Source organism: Ctenopharyngodon idella, chromosome 13, assembly GCF_019924925.1.
Source record: "Ctenopharyngodon idella isolate HZGC_01 chromosome 13, HZGC01, whole genome shotgun sequence".
NCBI lineage: Eukaryota > Metazoa > Chordata > Actinopteri > Cypriniformes > Xenocyprididae > Ctenopharyngodon > Ctenopharyngodon idella.
The window spans coordinates 7,614,638-7,634,476 of record NC_067232.1 but is presented as its reverse complement, the minus strand read 5'-3'; the positions used below and the strand labels follow the sequence as shown (position 1 = coordinate 7,634,476).

Genomic DNA, 19,839 nt, shown 5'->3' with positions numbered 1-19,839 from the left:
AAGAAAACACAAAACATGACTCACCGATACAATTTTCTTTGATACAGCTATCCGTAAGTGATCCTCAAAGGTTTACCAAGTTTAAAAAATGAGAGGTGAACTCAAACTCTCGTTGACAGCATCACTCTCTGAGCCGCCATCTTCACTCAGCTATGATGCTGCTGTTGGCTCGAGACGCTCTACCTACCGAAAACTCTGGAACAAACCAAATCATTCGGTCCGATGGGGGGGGGGGGACCTTCAGTAACTCACAATTTCGAATAACATTATCTGAAAGTACTGTCAGAAGTGAAGCTTAAGTTGGATGTGCTGAAATCTGTTAACTTAAATTTTGGAGTGCTTACAGCAATATGTACTCGTTAAAGCATTTAAAAGATAAAGCAATTGAATTAAAACCCCCGCACTGTGGTCAAATGTGAGAGACTTGTTTCCAACAGAGTGCACCTCCGAACAGATTTTTTTTTCAGGTAGAGGCACAAACAAGGACCGGTGTGAGATTAGCGTGCATTATTTTGACACATTTGTTTTTAAACACATCTACCTGAACTTTCTGTAAAGTGGTTTGAAAACACTGTATTCTATAATTTTAAATAAGTAACGTTATAGTTTATCAAATCATCAAAAACTTAAATTTGGCACCAAAACTACTTGCGTGATCGAATAAGAAAAACTTTTGAATATCAGGCCCTTTTATAAAAAAAAAAATCGGAATCCCCGATAGACCATAAAATCACAGTGTAAATATTTAGCTTTCTAGCGCCCCCAGGCGATGAAAACAACCTTAGTACAATGTTGATTCCCTGCAAATCAAGTTCATTTTTATTAGGTGCATTTCTGACACTTGCTTTGAAACTTATCAGATCTATTAATCTGTTTATCCATATAAACTACCGTTCAAAAGTTTGGGATCAATAAGATTTTTGTTGCTGTTTGTCCTTTGAAAGAAATATTATTCAGCAGGGACGCATTAAATTAATCTTAATTTATGTTACAAAAGATTTTTATTTCAAACAAATGCTGTTCTTTTGAACTTTTTATTCATCAAAGAATCCTGAAAAAAATGTATTTCACAACATTAAGCAGCACCTCTGTTTTCAACATAGATAAGAAATGTTTCTTGAGCACCAAATCAGAAAATTAGAATGTGACCGCTGAAAATTCAGCTTTTCCATCACAGGAATAAATTACATTTTAAAATATATTTAACTATAAATGTACATTTTTAAATTGTAATATTTCACAATATTGTTTTTTTTACTGTTTTTAATATTTAAAAAAAATGCAGTCTTGGTGAACCCAAGAATTTACCAGCTCCAAACTTTTGATCAGTACTGTATATAACAGAACAACAGACGCAGATAAACTCAATTAGTGTTTTGATTTATCTTTATTAAGTAAACTCTACATTTTTAATATTGCTTTGTTCCAATTTAGTTTCTCTTTTCTCCATTTATTCTAGATTACATCCTCCTGCAATCAGAACAGTTTACATATTTATATGTATTTATATAGATTTTTTTGTTTTTTGTTTTTTCCAACCAAGCTACACTTGAAGAATACAAAAATATCACAGTACATTTTCTACGCAGTCACTCTCCACTAGTGAGTTCCAAAGCTGGGGCCGATGCTGGAAACATGGGAATCTGGCAGTGACGTTTATTGACCACTCTACTACGCTAAAATGAGGGGAGCAATTAACCAGTTTTAAAATGAGAACAAAACTAAATTGTGTGGTTCGACTAAATCTTGAAATATGAAATTGCAACGTCTACTAACGGTATGGCAAATGACTTGTCCAATAGCTGAATTTCGGATATAAAAGAACCCAATTTAAAGGCAGAAAGCCTGAATTGTTTTGGACTTAAGTCACCACTGATGTCTAGAATTAAAGCTGTGTAATCTGGTCCAGCCAGACTTCTCTGTTCCAGCACTCAAGCCACCAACATCTGACCGGAAAAAGGAACTCACAGAGCAGTCAGTAATAACATTCTTCCATTCCTCATCCTGCTCTTTGCAGACACACCATACTATACAAAATATTAAAAACAAAAGATAAAACAAAACATTAAAGAATCCTCACCCGTACTTTGATTATTGTTTCATAATAAATGTCTCTTTTATTCTTTTAACAAAGATTTGTTTGATTTTCCTCATTTTTACACTGCCATCCACTATCCAGCGTTGAAATCCTTAATGACCGGTGGAGGCTCCGTTCTCCAGGGTAGAGGAATGTTGCAGTTTGAGTCTGACACTTAGTGGTTTTGTTCAAACGTGAACCAAACATCAACATAGCAAGTGAAAACCTTTGTCCCCTTATCAACCACCTATATGAACTCAGGGGATCACAAAACAGAAATCAGTGAATGAAAGATGTTAGGACACATAGATAAAACATATATAGCCATTAAGTTACTTGACTGAACACACCAAAAAAGAACAAAAAAAAACAAACAAAAAAAAAGTTCAGACAACACTGGGATCAACAACTCGACGAAGGAGGGACCCGCTGACTGGAGTAATTCACTTGCCCCAGTATCTCTGTACCACGTTCTCATGACTTCAGGGCCTGAAGGACTAAATTTTCAGTCATGTGAGTGGGCTTGTACAGGAAGTTGGCATGGCTACACTTCCTATCGAGGGGAACTGCGTGTCGGATTGAGCTGTGTTAGTGGTCTGGGAGGGGAAGATAGCTGCAGGAGATTGGGCGTCTCTGTCCCCGCTGGTCTCTAGAGCAGTCATGGTGAGAAGGTGGCCATCTCCAACGAGATCCGCTGCCATAGTTCTTTTGTCTGTTTGCCCCTCTTCAGGTTCTGCAGCACATCGTTGAACTGCATCATGCCAACTGGCGTCAGGCAAAACGCCCCGCGGGCACTTCGGATGATGTTCACAAAGTCGTCATAGTCTGCGGGAGTCAGATGGATCAGCCTGTGGTGGATATACTGGAAAAAAACATAATCAGACATTGAAATTAGCAGGGAGGACATGAATTCTGTTCCAAGGTTATTTTAGTTTTGCATTTTAATAGTATTTTTGAAATTTAATTTCAGTTTAGTTTCATTTGGTTTCAACAATAGTTTTGTTAGGTACAGTTTAGTTTTTCAATCATTATGAATAGCAGTTAGCAAGCCTTATATAATGTAATCTGCTTCTGAGTAAAACACACAAAGCTCCTAAGGGGATATGTTGATGAAAAAAATATGAAATGGGAGGAAAAATTATGTTAATGCTTTTGCATTCACTCACAAAATGTTTGCATTCACCCGATAAACTGTACATACATTTATAATTTTACAAAAGATATCCATTTAAGGGTACGTTTACACGACAACGATATGGTTAAAACTGAGAAGTTTTTCCTTTGAGTTTTCTGCATACAGACGACACCATTGTCAAAATGATCCCCATTCATAGGAATCTGTGAAAATGACTAAAACTGCTGTATTCTGCTGGCAGGCCATTAGATGGCGATGAAACACTATAGACTGAACGTGTAAAGCCCGGGACACACCAAGCCGATGGTCGGCCGACTAAGTTCTCTCAGTGTGTTCCGCATCGTCGGCTGAAGGTGGTCCTCATCGGCTTTTTTTCAGCCGATTCGACATGTTCAATCGGTGTCGGAGCTCGTCGGTCAGTCGGGCCATCTGATCATTCTGATTGGCTGTTCAGCTACTGCCACCTGCTGGTATGGAAAGGCATTTCATCTTACGCAGGTGCAGAACGGACGTGCTACTTGCCCGTCGGGTGTCGAGCGTCGGTTTGGTGTGCCAGGGCAACTTTGGACCCAGACGCTGCCGACGTGAACCGCAGTCTGCTTTCGTCGCCACTAGTTCGTTGCCGTCGGCTTGGTGTGTTCCAGGCTTAATGAGCATGTGCCTGATGTCATCATTTTCACAGATTTGCGATTTTGTTGTTTACATGGAGACCGTTTTCAAAAACTTGCACTTTGAAACCCGTTTTCAAAAGTTTGCGTTATCATGCCACCAAAACGCCGTTGTAGTGTAAATGAACGGCCAAAACGCATACTTTTTTTTTCTTCCGTTTTTAGTTGAAAACGGTGTCGTGTAAACGGCCCCTAAAATAAATGCTGTTCTTCAGAACTTTTTATTCAAAGACTCCTGGGGAAAAAAAAAAAAAAAAAAATTTGTATGGTTTCCACAAAAATATTAAACAATTAAATATTATAAATCTTTTTACAAAAAGTTGCTATAGTATGCAGTTTCTCAGAGGAATGCAAAAGTTTTAGTGATGGAAAAAAAATAAGATATGGAAAGAAAAATTACATTTCAATGCTTTTGCGTTTGTTTGTCGCAAAAAAAAGTTTCTTGGAGGAATGCAAATGATCTTCACTGATCGAAAAGTTGCCATTTTATTTTACAAATAAAGGTAATAGATACACAGTGTGCAGATTTCCTTAGTTTATTTTCATCTATTGTTGCCATGTCCTTTTTTTTTTATGGTGTAATGGGCTGTTTTTCCTAGTAGAAGCTTTAAGCTAATCTATAAGACAAATTAATTTAACTAAACTTAAATCAATATTTCATGTTCATGTATTTATTTAGCAGGTAGATATAAGAATATTTAATGAATAAATAAACTAAATAATTCATGATGCTTCATTTTGATGGTTTTGAGTGTAGTTTCTAGCTCTAAATGTGTTTACATATCTTTTTTTGATCTCCCTGTGGTTAAACGTGCGACATGACAAATTCATAAATATTCCTGCTACTCGATGGCACTAACCTGAACCCATTTTAATAAAAGGTAAACAGGTTATGAAGCATCATGTCCCCGGATGTTTATAGGGACACGCAGCATATGGAGAGCATTTCCCACCAGCGACGTACGAAATGACTCAGTGACAGTCTGGGTAGGTTTCTGCTTGAGTACAGCCTCTCGGTCCCTCATCTCATTATCCACGCATGGAGAGAGTGGATTAGAGCTGGCACTGTCTCCCTTTCACATTTACCCAGCATTCATTTGCAAAGATTTACAGTGGCAGACATATGGTACAGTCTCCCTTGATCTGGGCGTTTTAAAATATAAGGCCACAAAAGCGCAATGGCCACTTGCGTAGACAACCACGTTGTTTGCCCATGCAACAACGTGAAACCTCTCTGAAATGGCAAAATAAAGACTCTGATCCGGCTAGCAGGTAACCGCAAGAGCGTGTCTGTGTGTGCGAGGGAGAGATAGCATGTGTGCGCGCCTTCTCTAGGAAGCAGCTCTTGGCTTTGGGCTGTCACAGTGTGTTTGATGCTCTCTCATCAGTATGCTCCATCCTGTGAACAGACTCAGGCTTCCCTCTCTAGCTTTAACACTCCAGAATTGTTCATGCACAATTTATATTCAGTGTGGGCGACAATGCCGTCACAATCCAGCCTTGGCACCACTCGAACGCTCTAAAACCCTACTCAAATTCTCCACTTAAAACTTGAAACTAAGTCTAACTAATATGAAAACGAACTTTGAGATGGTTGCACCGCATTCAATATAAAATGTCAGCTGTGACGGATCAGCTCATGTGTTACAGTGTAATTTTAACCGCTTCTGTCAGCAGAAGAATACATGTTCCTGGATCATCATCATCATCAGGGTACGGATTTATTTCAGGATTTCATCCCATTAGGGATGTTATTAGTAATAATGTCAGTGTGATTAGCTTCCCAGACTGAATCTTAGGGATTTGTGAATCTGTACCTGTAAGTAGGCCTGCTGGCAGCGCTGCACGAGCTGGTGGAAGGCAGGAGTGCGGAGGTGTGCGTGGATATGTGCAGGGTTTAACCTCTGCAGAGCCTCCATAATGATCTCCTGCAGGACAAATGGACTAAGAACACCTTTGGCTGCCCCCACACAAAACTGGTACACGTGGTTCACACCTGAGGAGAGAGGCAGAGGGAGGAGGATAAGGAAACATTCAGAGATAAAATAAACAAATCAAATACATTGCATTTATGTTCTTTTAACTTTAATTCTTAAAAAGTTCCCAATTTTTTATTTTATGATTCTGATTATTTATTATTTATTAATGTTTAATTATACATTAATTATTTCTAATAATAACCTTTTATTTATAGTTTTATTCATATTTAAATTGCCCCTATTATGCAATTTTAATGGCTCCTAATTTTGTTTTTAATTTTTGTTTCGTCTCCTACAACAGTTTTACATGCATCCAAGGTCAAAAAACACCAGAATTTTCTCATAATATGCATTTCCACGTCACCTCATTTCTTAAAGAGTCTGAAAATGGTTAGTTTGAAGATTCAGTCTCTCTAAATCCCTAATTTTCATGAGCCTACTCTACTCTGATTGGTCTTACAGCCCATCTGTTGTGATTGGTCTACCACTTACAGCACGTGTCGGAAGCAAAACGCCTATTACCATATTTGAATTTCAGCTCCGAAGGCTTCCTCAGCACTTGTATAAACAGTAATATGAAAAATGGCATTGGGTTTTCTGTATCAATTCCAGCATAAGTCCTCAGCCTTTTGAAGCGCATGCAAAATGGATTTGCAGTGCTGAAAACAGCGTCTTCTCAATATGTCGACAACACGAATCAAAGTCTTCCAGGCCTTAGCTACAACAACAGTGTTTGAGGGCGGATCAAAGCAGACATTGTTCGCAAGCAGCCAATGAAGACCATAGGCTGCATTATGCAAATTTGTTACATTGTTATGTAGAATGGAATTGCTGATGATCCATTTCAGCAGTTCAGAATCGATTTCTTATACTTTTAAGAGACAATAACTTTATTTGTTGTGCACTTTGATCGCAGACCTTTTACATTCACAAACAGCTATATTATACACTGCATGAAAGGTAATATTCAACAAAGCATAATAGGGGCACTTAAAATTTAAATCCAAGTACAAAACACTGTAAATATAACTGTAAATTTACAACTTTGCTTGTTCTGTTTCCCTTTTTCCATATACATAAAATCCAATGAGCCTAAACGTCCAAGACAGATCACAGCTATAGCATCTCACCTCAATAAATGTTTAAAAAACATAATTTGCATGAATAACTAAATAATAAATCAAACCCAGATGGGATGCTTTACAGAGATCAAGTAATTTGAATTCTTTGTGTGGTGAAATTTAATTATCGTCGAACCTCAACAAGTTAAATATAAGTAAAGCACAATTGGTAGAAATGTTAATGCAAACAAATTTGGAGGACTGCATCTTTAGATTATGCGCATAAATTGTGAGGAAAGCTGTTTTATAATTTAATATTATATTGTTGCATTTCCTGTGTACTTCCTGTGAGAAAATATAGAACAAAGGGCCCCCAAGTTTTTACTACAAAGGCACAAAAATAAAAATTGATTGAGGGTCGCGGGCCGAATCGTTATAACTATATAATAATAATAATAATAATATCTATATTTCAATGCAAAAATAAAACGACAACAAAAATGTTAAAACAAAAAGATCAATTAGAAATAAAGATGCGTTTCAACCTGCCGACTCCAGGGGGTTAATTACACTAAGGCTTGTTATTTCGTTTTCTTGGAACTGCAAACATTACCAAAATTGTGCCATTAAATATTCTGATCTATTAACAGCCCTCTAATTTGATTTGTCAAGCTGCGTTTCAAGTTTCCTGACATTTAGTATTGAAAAGCAACTGGGATGTTTCACTACTACCGTTTGTGTTTAAGATGTTTCAGGCCAGAGTAAGTATTACAATGTAAGACCAGAGAGTATATGGAGCAAAAAATGAGATTTTTAAAAGTCAGAGAACTGGTGTTGGTGGAGTGATAACAGAGGGGAAATTGCTGTCAGTCTATGCACACAGATTGTTCATAGACTAGTTTGGCAAAAACAGTTTGAGTATTTAACCCAGAATATCCCTTTAAAAGGAAGCATATGGTGGTCCATGTCATTACAATCTAATTAGGATACACATCCATGTCAGTGTGGACCATTAGCAAAGCAAGAAGTCCAACTAGCCATTTCATAAGATGCCTAGCCTGAACCTGGCAAAAATATTTTCTATTTCTACATTTTCAATTGTAGCATTTAGCCCCATGAAAACTGGCAACATGCTGCAATCAGCATGGGATAAAGCTCAGAGTAAGAGGAAAGACATCAAAATGTCAATAACTCTGCTGGAGACTTGCTGTTGAATCACCTCTTGTCCGTTGAAGGCAAGGTAAACTGCCAACAAATCATTTACAGTCTATTTCAGCTATTTTAGCAGGTAACAGGAAATAAAATGAGATTTTAAAAGACTTGTTTTTCCTAAAAGCCATATTGCAAAGATAAATGGGCATACCAAGACGCGCAGCCAGTCCCAGCAGCCATTTGACGTCTTCTGTGTATGGGGGGCTACGGGAAAAGTTGTTCGGATGATCGTTGTGGGCCCTCCTTCCCAACATCTCCAAGGCCAGCATGCCTAAATGAGGACAGGAATATTTCGCCATAAATACTCTGTACTGTACGACACTGTACTGATCAAGTATTGAATTGACACATGCACCCAAACATCCTAATCTCCAGGACTTATGAGTACTGATAAAACGGAAATCATGCCTTAATTAATATTTCTCACTGTGAGAGTCTTTGTGAGTCCTGCAACATGGACACAACCGACCTCTCCCTCACCTCTCTTGATAATTAATCACCACAATTCAGGACCAGATGGATCCTAATGGGTGCAAAACAGCAACATAAGGACAGGCAAGCCATGCCCTAAAGGATCTATGTAATTAGAAATCAGGCGTCCTTACCGACTCTATAGGCCGAGTGGAGGTAGTGCAGGCCCTGCTGGCTGATTGGTTGACTGTGCTGCTCGTCTTCCACAGGGAATGGTGCGCTGACCAGTGAGGCGGGCTGGGACGAGAGTCCTGGAAGAGAAGGCCCCTGAATGGCCTGGATGGTGGAGCCTGAGTGTACTCCTCCTGCTAGGCAAAAAAAGAGGAGTGGATGTTCAAGGGTGTCTATGAATTTGCAAACTGTCCAATAGCATGCCTTCCCAACAATCTCTGGTAAACTGGTAAGAACTGTAATGAACTTTCGTCTCCACTGAGTTTAAGGTGCACTAAATAATTAGTTTGTTGCACTGGCCTTGAATTTTGTATTGACACCTAGTGGTGTGTTTTTTTTTGTTTTTTTTTTTAAGTTACCAATGCCATTGTAGAACTATTCGCAAAACACACACAACAAATATTTCTGCTCTTTTCTGCATTTCACCTCTGCTCTAGTTTGTTTAATAATCTAGCTTTCTAGTAAACCTGGCATTGTATACTATGAATATTGTTGGCTCTGTGACGAATTGCTCATGTCTCTCATTTGTAATTTGCTTTAGTTAAAATTGTCCTCAAGCTAAATTTAAAAAAAGAAAAAAAGTAATAAAAAAAAGTTATATTTGTGCATTTAATATTTGTCACCCATGATTAAATAATATTGACTTGGATATCTCACAATTAGATTCAATTTCGATCCAATTCTAAAATGATTCTTGATGTATTTAAATGTTTTCTTACTGACTTTCTGCCATGCAAAGACAATTTTGTCAATGCGAGTTGTCTCTTAGACTGTGGCCTGTCCTGTGACAGAAGGCTTTATGCTCAGATTCAGTGGAAAATCCACACTTTTTTTGTCGGTGCGGTTACTGAAAACAGGCCATTTACAGTCCTTATGAATGAGCTATGCACAAAACATTAATTATCCATAAAATGTAATAAATTCTTCTTCTTTTGGAACATTGTGCAAGATCAGCAACACTCATACCTATACAGACTTTATATACCGATCAGACATAACATTATGAACACCTTCCTAATATTGTGTTGGTCATACTTTTTGCTGCCAAAACAGCCCTGACACATCGAGGCATGGACTCCACTAGACCCCTGAAGGTGTGCTGTGGTATCTGGCACCAAGATGTTAGCAGCAGATCCTTTAAGTCCTGTAAGTTGTGAGGTGGGGCCTCCATAGATCGAACTTGTTTGTTCAGCACATCCTACAGATGCTTGATTGGATTGAGATCTGGAGAATTTGGAGGCCAAGTCAACACCTCAAACTCGTTGCTGTGCTCCTCAAAACACTCCTGAACCATTTTTGCTTTGTGGCAGGGCGTTAGCGCATTACCCTGCTGAAAGAGGTCACAGCCACCAGGGAATACCGTTTCCATGAAAGGGTGTACATGGTCTGCAACAATGCTTAGGTAGGTGGTACGTGTCAAAGTAACATCCACATGGATGGCAGGACCCAAGCTTTCTCAGCAGAACATTGCCCAAAGCATCACACTGCCTCCGCCGGCTTGCCTTCTTCTCATAGTGCATCCTGGTGGCATGTTTTCCCCAGGTAAGCGACGCGCACATACCCGGCCAGCCACGTGATGTAAAAGAAAATGTGATTCATCAAACCAGGCCACCTTCTTCCATTGCTCCGTGGTCCAGTTCTGATGCTCATGTGCCCACTGTTGGCGCTTTCGGTGATGGACAGGGGTCAGCATGGGCACCCTGACTGGTCTGTGACTGTGCATCCCCATATCCAACAAACTGTGTATTCTGACACCTTTCTATCAGAACCAGCATTAACTTCTTGAGCAATTTGAGCTACAGTAGCTCGTCTGTTGGATCAGACCACACGGGCCAGCCTTTGCTCCCCATGTGCATCAATGAGCCTCGGCCGCCCATGACCCTGTCGCCGGTTCACCACTGTTCCTTCTTTGGACCACTTTTAATAGATACTGACCACTGCAGACCAGGAACACCCCACAAGAGCTGCAGTTTTGGAGATGCTCTGACCCAGTCTTCTAGCCATCACAATTTGGCCTTTGTCAAACTCACTCAAATCCTTACGCTTGCCCATTTTTCCCGTTTCTAACACATCAACTTTGAGGACAAAATGTTCACTTGCTACCTAATATATCCCACCCACTAACAGGTGCCGTGATGAAGAGATAATCAGTATTATTCACTACACCTGTCAGTGGTCATAATGTTATGACTGATCGGTGTATGACTCTTGTTTGCAGCATGCAAGATGTGAGCTGCCACTCAGTTATAGTTATAGGATGCATGCAAATTTGCCAATCTTGAAAGGCTAAGCGAACTATGAGCATTAACCAATTGCTTTAAAATATATACCATAATTTTTTGCATTCCCATATGCTTCGATGAGAGGGCCTTAAATAGCTGTTTTATTCTATGTAAGTGTAAATAATTTTAAACGCAGATTTGAAATCTGACAAAAGTACTGTTCATCTCTTGCAAATTGCTGTAAATTGTATTATAGAATTTTTTAAAATAAAAATGGATATTATGCCCAAAATTGTGTTCATATTGAGATGGAATTTAAATTCTACACCTAACTTGTCCTCCTTACCTGCCACAGTAGTGCTAAGAGGCAGGGCTGCCTCTGCAGTATGGTATGGGTGGACAGCGATCTGAGTCATGGACGGCACTGGAACGCCAGGGAAAGTGACAGCAGTCGCTGCCATAGGAGGATGAGGGCCAGTGGCCACAGAAAACGGGTACTGAGCACCAATAAAAGCAGGGTGCATTCCCTGAGAAGACAAACAGATGCTCTTAAAACCAGCTTGATACGCCTTCCTCGAGTCATATACCTGCCATTGAAAAATTAAAAGTCACAAAATTAAGTTAAACCAAGGGCATAGCTGTAAAGATCATTATACATGTATAAACAAACTGATATGAGTCTCTCTCCATTTATATTCTGCCAGTAATATCACGCTATGTATCAATGACTGCCAAGTAAGCGTCTGCATTAGTGCTTAAATTTAGCATTTATTACCTTCAGTTAAATGCAGACAAACAATATTACAGACTTAAATAAAAATGCTAAGCACAGGTAATTGAAACCCATAAATCATATCACTAGGAAATGAACAGAGCTCATACCTGTGGGTAGGCCGCCCCAGACACGGGGAAGACAGCAGGACGGGGGACATGCTGAAGCGAGTGTCCCAGGTACTGTGGGGTGCAGACGGTGGGCAGATGGGTTTGGATGGTGGTGTAGGGATGCAGGCCTGCCGTGTGCGCCATGGCTGAGCCTGGCAGAGCATGCGACTGGTATATGGTGGAGCCGACGGAAATGACCGGTACTACAGCGGCTGCCGTCACTGTCGTAGTAACAGCTGCGACACCTGTTGAATCCAAGGCTCCGGTGTTATCCAGGATACCGCAGCCTCCCTCGGGTGCCGTTCTCCCTGCTCCACCATTGGCCCCGCAGCGGCCGGAACCCTCTCGCTGGGACCCCGAACCACCACCCACTGTTTGCTCGTACAGCCAATACCACTGGTGAGCCACCTCGAACAAGACCTCAGGATATACACCGCCTCCCTTTGCAGCTTCCTCAACTGCCATGCAAGCTTTCTCCAGCATCACATTATCCTGAAGAGAGGGCAATGCAGAAATGTTCTTTAAAAGCAACAAGCTGATGATTTTGATATCATTAGATTAAAAAAATGGATTATGATTCTGTGGCTATGTACAATGAATGTGGGCTGTGCTGGACAGTACCTGCTCCTTGCATTGCACCAGAGCTCTCTGAATCTCGTTGGGGTTGAGGGCATGAGCGTGTGGCAGGCAGCTCAAGGCCAGCTCTGCCGCAGCACGAACCATGTTGGGATCCCGTGCTCGTGATGCGCGGTCTGCGAGTGATGCCACCTCTGGAGGCGTGAGATGCCCATCCCAGCATTCCACCAGGATGTTGAGGGCAGCACTCCCAATCTCCATGGCCTGGCCTGTGCAAATACAACAGAAGAATTCAAAATCAAACAAAAGGCAGGTTTGCCCACCCATTTGATAAAATACTCATAAATCCTCTTCTATTAACCTCATATCCATCTATATCTATCTACTCATTAGAGCTGCATGATTAATCGTTAAAAGATTGCGATCTTGATTCAAACACACACGCAATCTCATTCCTAAATGACAACAATTCACCTGTGTCTATTAATCCTTTGACAAAAATCACAAAATCATCCGTGTTGGCAGTGCTGCCACCCCAGAGAGAGCAGATGTCATGTATAGGTATGAAGCAGCTTCACAAACAGTCTTTTCAACCACACACACAGTATAGTTATTTCTGTAACAAATATTCTTATTTTCCCTGAAGTACTGGGATAAAAGTTTATAGTTCAGATAAAAATACTGATGTCTACAGAAGCGAACACAGAGCAAATCACCTTTTGAAAGTAACTTGGCGCTTCAAATGATGATTATATCATTACATCTTTACACCATCAGGTGGCGACAAGTGACTCGTGAACAAAAAAAAATTGTCATTGAATCATTCATTCAAGAGATTTGTTCAAAAACGCTTATTCATCCAGTAATGAAACAACTGAAGTATATATACATATTTGAGCAATTCATTGAATTATTCATTCAAACAGAGCTTTTAAAATAATTCAGATTAATTAAACATTTTAAATAGACTGCAGTGATTGACATTTTGTCAGAACCTCTAGTAAATTACATTATTTTGTTTAGTTGTCTGTTCAGAATCATGACGTGTTTGAAACAAACAAACAAAAAAAATAAATAAATAAAACAAATCGCAATTCTCAATTTATCCAGAATCGTGCAGCTCTACTACTCACATTCATCTCTATCTATCCATCCATTCATCCACCCATCCATGAGCCTGGAGAGATAAATATACTCTAGTACAGTACTATAGCTCTCCTTCATACTGAATTGACACTATAAAGCCAAGGATATGAACTTTAAAGATTACATTTGCATTTCAAAAGAAATATCATCAATCATTTTGAAGTTTGTGATCCCTGCAGATTACACAATTATCTCTCACCTGTAATCCAGGATACATGTGAAGAATACGTCCTTGACAGCCAGTTAGGAGACACAAAATTATGCAGGCCGAGGGCATACAGGCCAATCTCAAAGGCACACAGATGCAGGTTGCGGTGGGGCCCCTGGTGACCTCCACTGGCAGAGGGTTGAGTGAAAATGGAGGTGGAGCTGTTTCCTCCAGCTTTAATCAACACAGTCTTGGCCAGCTCAAAGTAAAAATGGGCAGCTGCCTCAGATGGCTGGTTGGGCACGTGTGGAGCATGACATTCAGGCCGGCGGCCTTTATACCTATAAAGAGAGAACGAGACAATGTGTGTCATGAAGAGCAGACATAGAGGATCAGAGAATCTGTTCTGACTCAGAAGTAAAACAACTGATTCAGTCAATGAACAACTACTGAATTAGAGATTTAGTTGTGTTTGTCAAGGGCTCAAAAAGAGATGCTGATGTACAAGCATCTAAAAATGAGACCAAATCCCCATAAGGGGCAATGAGGGCAAAAAGACAGGTTTGTCTCACCTGCTGGTGTCAGTACTCTTTGCTCTGGCTCCTCCTCCAGCTCTGCGTGAGCCGCTAGATGAAGATGAGCCCAGTGAATCAGAGGAAGAGCTGCTAATGCTGTCACTGTCCTGGCCTCTACCCCAGGAAGCAGCTGTCCAACCTCCTCGAAGTGGACGTCGACTGAGAGTAGGAGAGCTGTCTGAGGTGGTCTCTGGAGCGCTACTGTCAATGCTCGCCATGCCTGAGAAAACATGTCAGAAAGTACATGACCTTTTCACACTCTCAAATTTCTTTATGCATAGTTAAAAATAATAAATTAAATTATTAAAAATGTAAATTAATTATTATTAAATATTACATTTGGAAATATAAAAATATATTAAATAACTATTTAAAAAAAGGCTAATGGGTGAATTGATCATCTTTGCAGTGATCTATGACCTCTAGAGACATAAAAATGAAGCACACAGGTGCTGCATCAAATAAACTCTTCTATCTGTCTAATTAACAAACCCACTGTCTCTTACCAGTGTGTTTCTTTTTCTGCCGTACAGGTGATCCCCAGCAGCGTGTGCCGTATGCCCCGCGGCCCCCCAGTGCCAGACGACTGGGCACGGTGCCCTCAGGCTTGAAAGGTGCAGCTTCGCTCTGCTGCTCACAGGAGGTCGACTGCGCACCCTCTGCCAAAAAAAGAATAAAATTAAACTAGGTCACTACAAACTCAACAAGGACCCAAGACAATAACATTTCAGCAGTGAATTTTCCTCTGACACTTTGGTGGATGTGGTTCACCTTGATCTCTGTTGTCAGAGATGCCCTCTCCCGTTGCTGTGTTCTGAACTCCACCAGCCGCTAAACCTCCCTGCTGTCCCGCCGCTCCGCCGCCAGTCACACCCTGCACAGCGGCTGATGTTGCTGAAGGGTTGTGCTTTGACACTCCCCCCGTGGCTCCGCTGGCACCGTGGGTGGCATGTTTGGATGGGCTCTTTTGGCTGCTGGTAGCTGGTTTGCTAGAGTAAAATGAGCTCAGAGTCTGAGGCTTATGGGTCTGGCTCTCACGGTCAAGGAGTTTGTCCAGAATCTACATGAGGATGAAATCAGACATGAATACTTCATGGCATTTACTGCATTTCAAACATGGTATCGTGGCTTATACTTTATCACAAAAGTGTTATTTGAGAGTCTACGTATGGATGCTATATATAGTATTGTATTCCTCTAGTATAATAGAGGGATAGTTAACATGAATAAATTATGTACATTACCGTTCAAAAGTTTTGGGGTCAGTAAGAATTTTTTTAAAGAAATTAATACTTCTGTTCCGTAAGGGTGCATTAAATTGATCATATGTGGCAATGAAGACATTTAAAATGTTACAAAAGATTTCTATTTCAAATAGATGCTGTTATTTTGAACTTTCTATTCCTCAAAAAATAAGCTTTGCCACCACAGGAATCTACGGAAGCCCTAAACGGCCATGGATTTTTTTTTTTTTCCTATCTTGTTTTCTCGTGATCACAACTTATTTTATCGTGATCTCGAGATAACAAAAGTTGTTTTCTCGTGATCACGACTTAGTATTTTCTAGTGATCTCGAGGTAACAAAAGTTGTTTTCTCGTGATCACGAATTAATCTCTGCTCTAAATTACACAAATGTGCCAACAGGTGTCAGTATATTACCAAATATAACTGATGGGGTGCGGTAAATATCCACTTTACTGTATTAGCTCATATTGGCCCAGACTGTACGAGTTTCGGACAGAGATAGTCTTCGTGATCGCTTTATTTTGTGCAGTATTGTGTGCGTTAAGTAATTAACTTAACTGTTAAATGCTTGAATATGATTATTTTGCTTGAAAGTTTATCTGTTATCGTTACGTTCTGGCTGCTAGATGCATGACTCAGTTTCACTACCCCAATAGTTTGGTCTGATACTAAACTTATTGCTTATTAAAACTAATTTTGATGTCACTGTATAGTATTCTGTTTGCACCTTATGTGTATCTTTAAGACGCCATTTTAATCATCGCAGTTTCAGTGTTCGTTTACCTCATGTCACTCAATGTATATCGATAAGAAATATGATTTATAGCCTATGTCATTTAATTCAGTGATAGTGTGTAACCTATTGTATTTTCTACATTTCTTTGTAGGAAACCACACACATACACATCAACACTCTTCCCAAACAGCATTGTTTTTTTCCAAGATTGTTTTAGCCTGTATCAACTGGAATAAAGTTTTGTTTTTTGGAAATCTGGAGTATTGCACCTCTTTTTAATGGAAGAGCTAGGAGGAGGAAGACAGTTTAACACACATGATATCAGTCTATTCTACATGATGAATAAAAAAAAACACGTTATGTAATATAATTTTATTTCAAGCAAATGAGGAAAATAAAGTGGGTTTAATCCAAGCAGCTTTAAAGTTTTTAGAATTATAGAATAATCTAGCATATTTCTGAAGGCACTCCGTCTGCACTTGAGATGTTGAATGCTCTGTTGATTATTAAACATGTTAGTTACACAAATAAAATGTTTAGCATACATTTATTAAACAGTGATTGATTAGCCTATATGTAGTTATTTATTGTAAACTTTATTATTAAGCGAAGTAAACATTTTGCTGAAATATCCACAAGATATAAGAGCGCATGATTTGTCCGTCGATCTGATGCGCGTGAAAGTTGTGTTCGTTTCTATAGCAACAGTAGAATCCGGGTGCAGTGTTTCAGAATCAATCACTGTAAAAAGAACTCTTATGTCGAGATGACGAGAAAATTAAGTAGTGATCATGAGAAAACAACTTTTGTTATCTTGAGATCACGAGAAAACAAGATAGAAAAAATAATAATCCATGGCCGTTTAGGGCTTCCGTAGGAATCAATTACATTTTAAAATATTAAAACGGAAAATTTTATAATGTAATAACATTTCGCAATATTACTGTTTTTACTGCATGTTTGATAAAATAAATGCAGCCTAAGTGAGCTTAAGAGACTTTAAAACACTATTCCTCGGTTTTACAGACAAGGCTTAAGCCTAGTCCAAGACTAAAATGCATGTTTGTGCCGTTTTAACTGAAAGCAACTTGCAAAGACATATCTTAAAGGGTTAGTTCACCCAAAATTAAATTTATGTCATTAATTAATGTGTCGTTCCACATCTGTAAGTCCTTTGTTCATCTTCAAAACACAAATGAAGATCTTTTTAATGCAATCCGAGACATTTCTGTCCCTCCATAGAGATCCAACGCACTTTCCACTTTACCACTTTCAAGGTCCAGAAAGGTAAAGACATCATTAAAGTACTCCATGTGACTCAAGTGGTTTAACATCAATTTTATCAAGCGACATGAGTGCAGGGCAATATTTTCGTAAATAAAGTGGTAAAAGTGGTAAACATTTTTTTTGTTTTTTTTTTTGCTTTTTTTGCGCAGACCCCAAACTTTTGAACAGTAGTGTAGATTTCAGACCTCATACCATGCTATCAAGGCTTCAAAGACTATGTATTTTAGCTGATGTATATTAGATGAATAACTCTAAAACACTTGCCTTTTTAAGCTTGCTTTGATCATCTTTATAGGTGATCATTAGTGCTAGAGCCAAGTCTCCTTTCTCTCTCCGTGTGCCTTCACATAGCAAAGGATGCTCTGCCTCACTGACCGTTGTCTTCATACCTGATAAAAAAAATAAAAATTAAGAGAGTAAGAGAAAAGGAGAGACAATTGAAACACAGAAAGAAAGAATATCTTCAACAACACACATTAGTGCTGGTTGGTTTTGAGTTTTTTTTTTTTTTTTTTTCACATAAATTGACTCTCACCAAGAGCTGCTACAGCAGCCTCAAATCCCAGCTCCTCATCACCAGGCATTTCATTATTACGGTTCCGGCTAGGAGGTCGAGAGCCCGTGGGAGAGACCACTACAACAGGCAAGTGATAGGGAAAAAAAATATGAAAAATTAGCATGGGGATTTTGGGGCTTTTAAAGAGCAATTTTAAAACTGTGGGAAAAGGTAGATGTGTGACTTACCAGGGGTGCAGAGTACGTCAAATATGAAGCTTGCCAGCATGAGAGGCAGAACCGGCCGATAGTCGCAGAAGTTTCCATCACGAAGCTGCTCCGCTCGGTCCCTTATGGAAGTCATTTCTACAAGACCCAGTGGAATCTTCTTCAGGAGAGCCACCACCTCTGACTCCTGATATGCCAGCTTCACCTAACAAGAGCACAGTAGTTTAGGAATCTGGGACTCAAAATACTTCACTGCACATCTTTGAAATCAGGCATCAAAACATTACAATGCATTTTTAGTTTGTGGTTTGTGTTGTGTTATATTGTGTGTTAATATAAGTGCTCAAATCTCTGCAATTTATGTATGCCTCGTTTGCTAATGTTAAAATATATAATATAATATAATATAATATAATATAATATATGTAAATACTTATACCACCAACAGACAAGAATATAGTTATAATTGAGAAAAAAAAAAAAAAAAAAGATAATAATCCCTGACATTACAGACTTCCAATTTCAACTAAACCAGACACATCCCTAACAAGAAACTATATTGTTGTACTAACTGGCAGATCACCAGATTTGAGACTGACATCTGCTTTACCTCCAGAGCTTTAGTAGAAGCTGGTGGTCTCTGAAGCTCTAGGGAGAACATGCCAGTGTTGAAGGCCAGGTTATGGAGCTCCAGCCTCTCACTCAACACAGTCAGCAGAAAGGCTACTTTAGACAGGGTGTTAGTGGCCACCTGCGTCTGTTTACTGGTCGACACCTTACTCTTTTTACCCTAAACAAGACAAGGAGAGATTCATTTTTAAAAGCGCTGGTATGATTGTATGTCACAGCGGAAACCTCTGGGAAAGCAATGAAAATGTCTATTTTGGTACCTTTGTCTGTGGCTGCTCCACCTTCAGGTCGGGCGGATTAGCCAGAAGATCTCGAGCAAGATCAACAGCCAGTCGGCAAGCGTCATTACTGTAGCCGTGAGCGTAGAGAGCCTCAGCACAAGCAAACAGTATCTGCAACACACCATTATACCATTGAAAACCTTTTAAAATTCTATTAAATTGGGAATTGCCATTTATTAGACAAATTACAAACTGAAACAACTAAATAGTCTTTATTCACACATAATAACCAAATAAATTAAATATTTAATTTTTATTGTGTATGGCCTCCTTTGGCCTTGTTTAGGTTTAGGGCAGCTTTGGCACAACCTTTACATTGGGTGGTGGTCTAATAAATTTGTTAAGCACTGTGTACTCTGATTTATAAGAGCAATAAAAAAATAAAATAAATAAATAAAAAATCTAATTTAGAAAACCAACAGCCTCGATTTGAATCACTACTTTTTATCCTGTCATAAAAGCATTTATCTATACAAATGATTTGTTGTATTAATGCAAGTAATAGATCACGTGTCACCAAATGGAGCAAAACAAAATGTATATACACTGCCCGGACAAAAAAAAAAAAATCCTGTTTGGATTTAAATAGACAAATGCTTAAGAGTCTATGATT

At 39.3% G+C, this 19,839-nt stretch overlaps 2 protein-coding genes across 15 annotated transcripts in view; both read right to left on the bottom strand.

Annotated features, from left to right (window-relative positions):
- ndst2a (N-deacetylase/N-sulfotransferase (heparan glucosaminyl) 2a) overlaps positions 1–175 on the bottom strand; it is a 114,073-nt gene extending 113,898 nt beyond the window's left edge. For 2 of the 3 annotated variants that reach the window (XM_051916924.1, XM_051916925.1), the window contains exon 1: positions 25–175. The gene's annotated coding sequence lies outside the window, so the exon portion shown is untranslated. The remainder of the gene's footprint in view (positions 1–24) is intronic. The other variant, XM_051916926.1, reaches the window with a different exon arrangement.
- A 1,193-nt stretch (positions 176–1,368) lies between these two features.
- Positions 1,369–19,839, bottom strand: part of zswim8 (zinc finger, SWIM-type containing 8) — a 37,825-nt gene continuing 19,354 nt past the window's right edge. For 2 of the 12 annotated variants that reach the window (XM_051916992.1, XM_051916994.1), the window contains 16 exons: positions 19,206–19,337; positions 18,926–19,105; positions 18,337–18,520; positions 18,128–18,226; positions 17,857–17,981; positions 15,095–15,383; positions 14,830–14,982; positions 14,321–14,543; positions 13,800–14,089; positions 12,500–12,723; positions 11,879–12,370; positions 11,343–11,583; positions 8,738–8,911; positions 8,284–8,403; positions 5,698–5,876; positions 1,369–2,939 (listed from right to left, as the gene is read on the bottom strand). In XM_051916992.1, the coding sequence (XP_051772952.1) occupies positions 2,736–2,939; positions 5,698–5,876; positions 8,284–8,403; positions 8,738–8,911; positions 11,343–11,583; positions 11,879–12,370; positions 12,500–12,723; positions 13,800–14,089; positions 14,321–14,543; positions 14,830–14,982; positions 15,095–15,383; positions 17,857–17,981; positions 18,128–18,226; positions 18,337–18,520; positions 18,926–19,105; positions 19,206–19,337 (3,309 nt within the window). In that variant the 3' untranslated portion in view covers positions 1,369–2,735. Of the gene's footprint in view, positions 2,940–5,697; positions 5,877–8,283; positions 8,404–8,540; positions 8,656–8,737; positions 8,912–11,342; positions 11,584–11,878; positions 12,371–12,499; positions 12,724–13,799; positions 14,090–14,320; positions 14,544–14,829; positions 14,983–15,094; positions 15,384–17,856; positions 17,982–18,127; positions 18,227–18,336; positions 18,521–18,925; positions 19,106–19,205; positions 19,338–19,839 lie in introns of those variants that run through there. The other 10 variants (XM_051916993.1, XM_051916995.1, XM_051916996.1 and 7 more) reach the window with 7 other exon arrangements.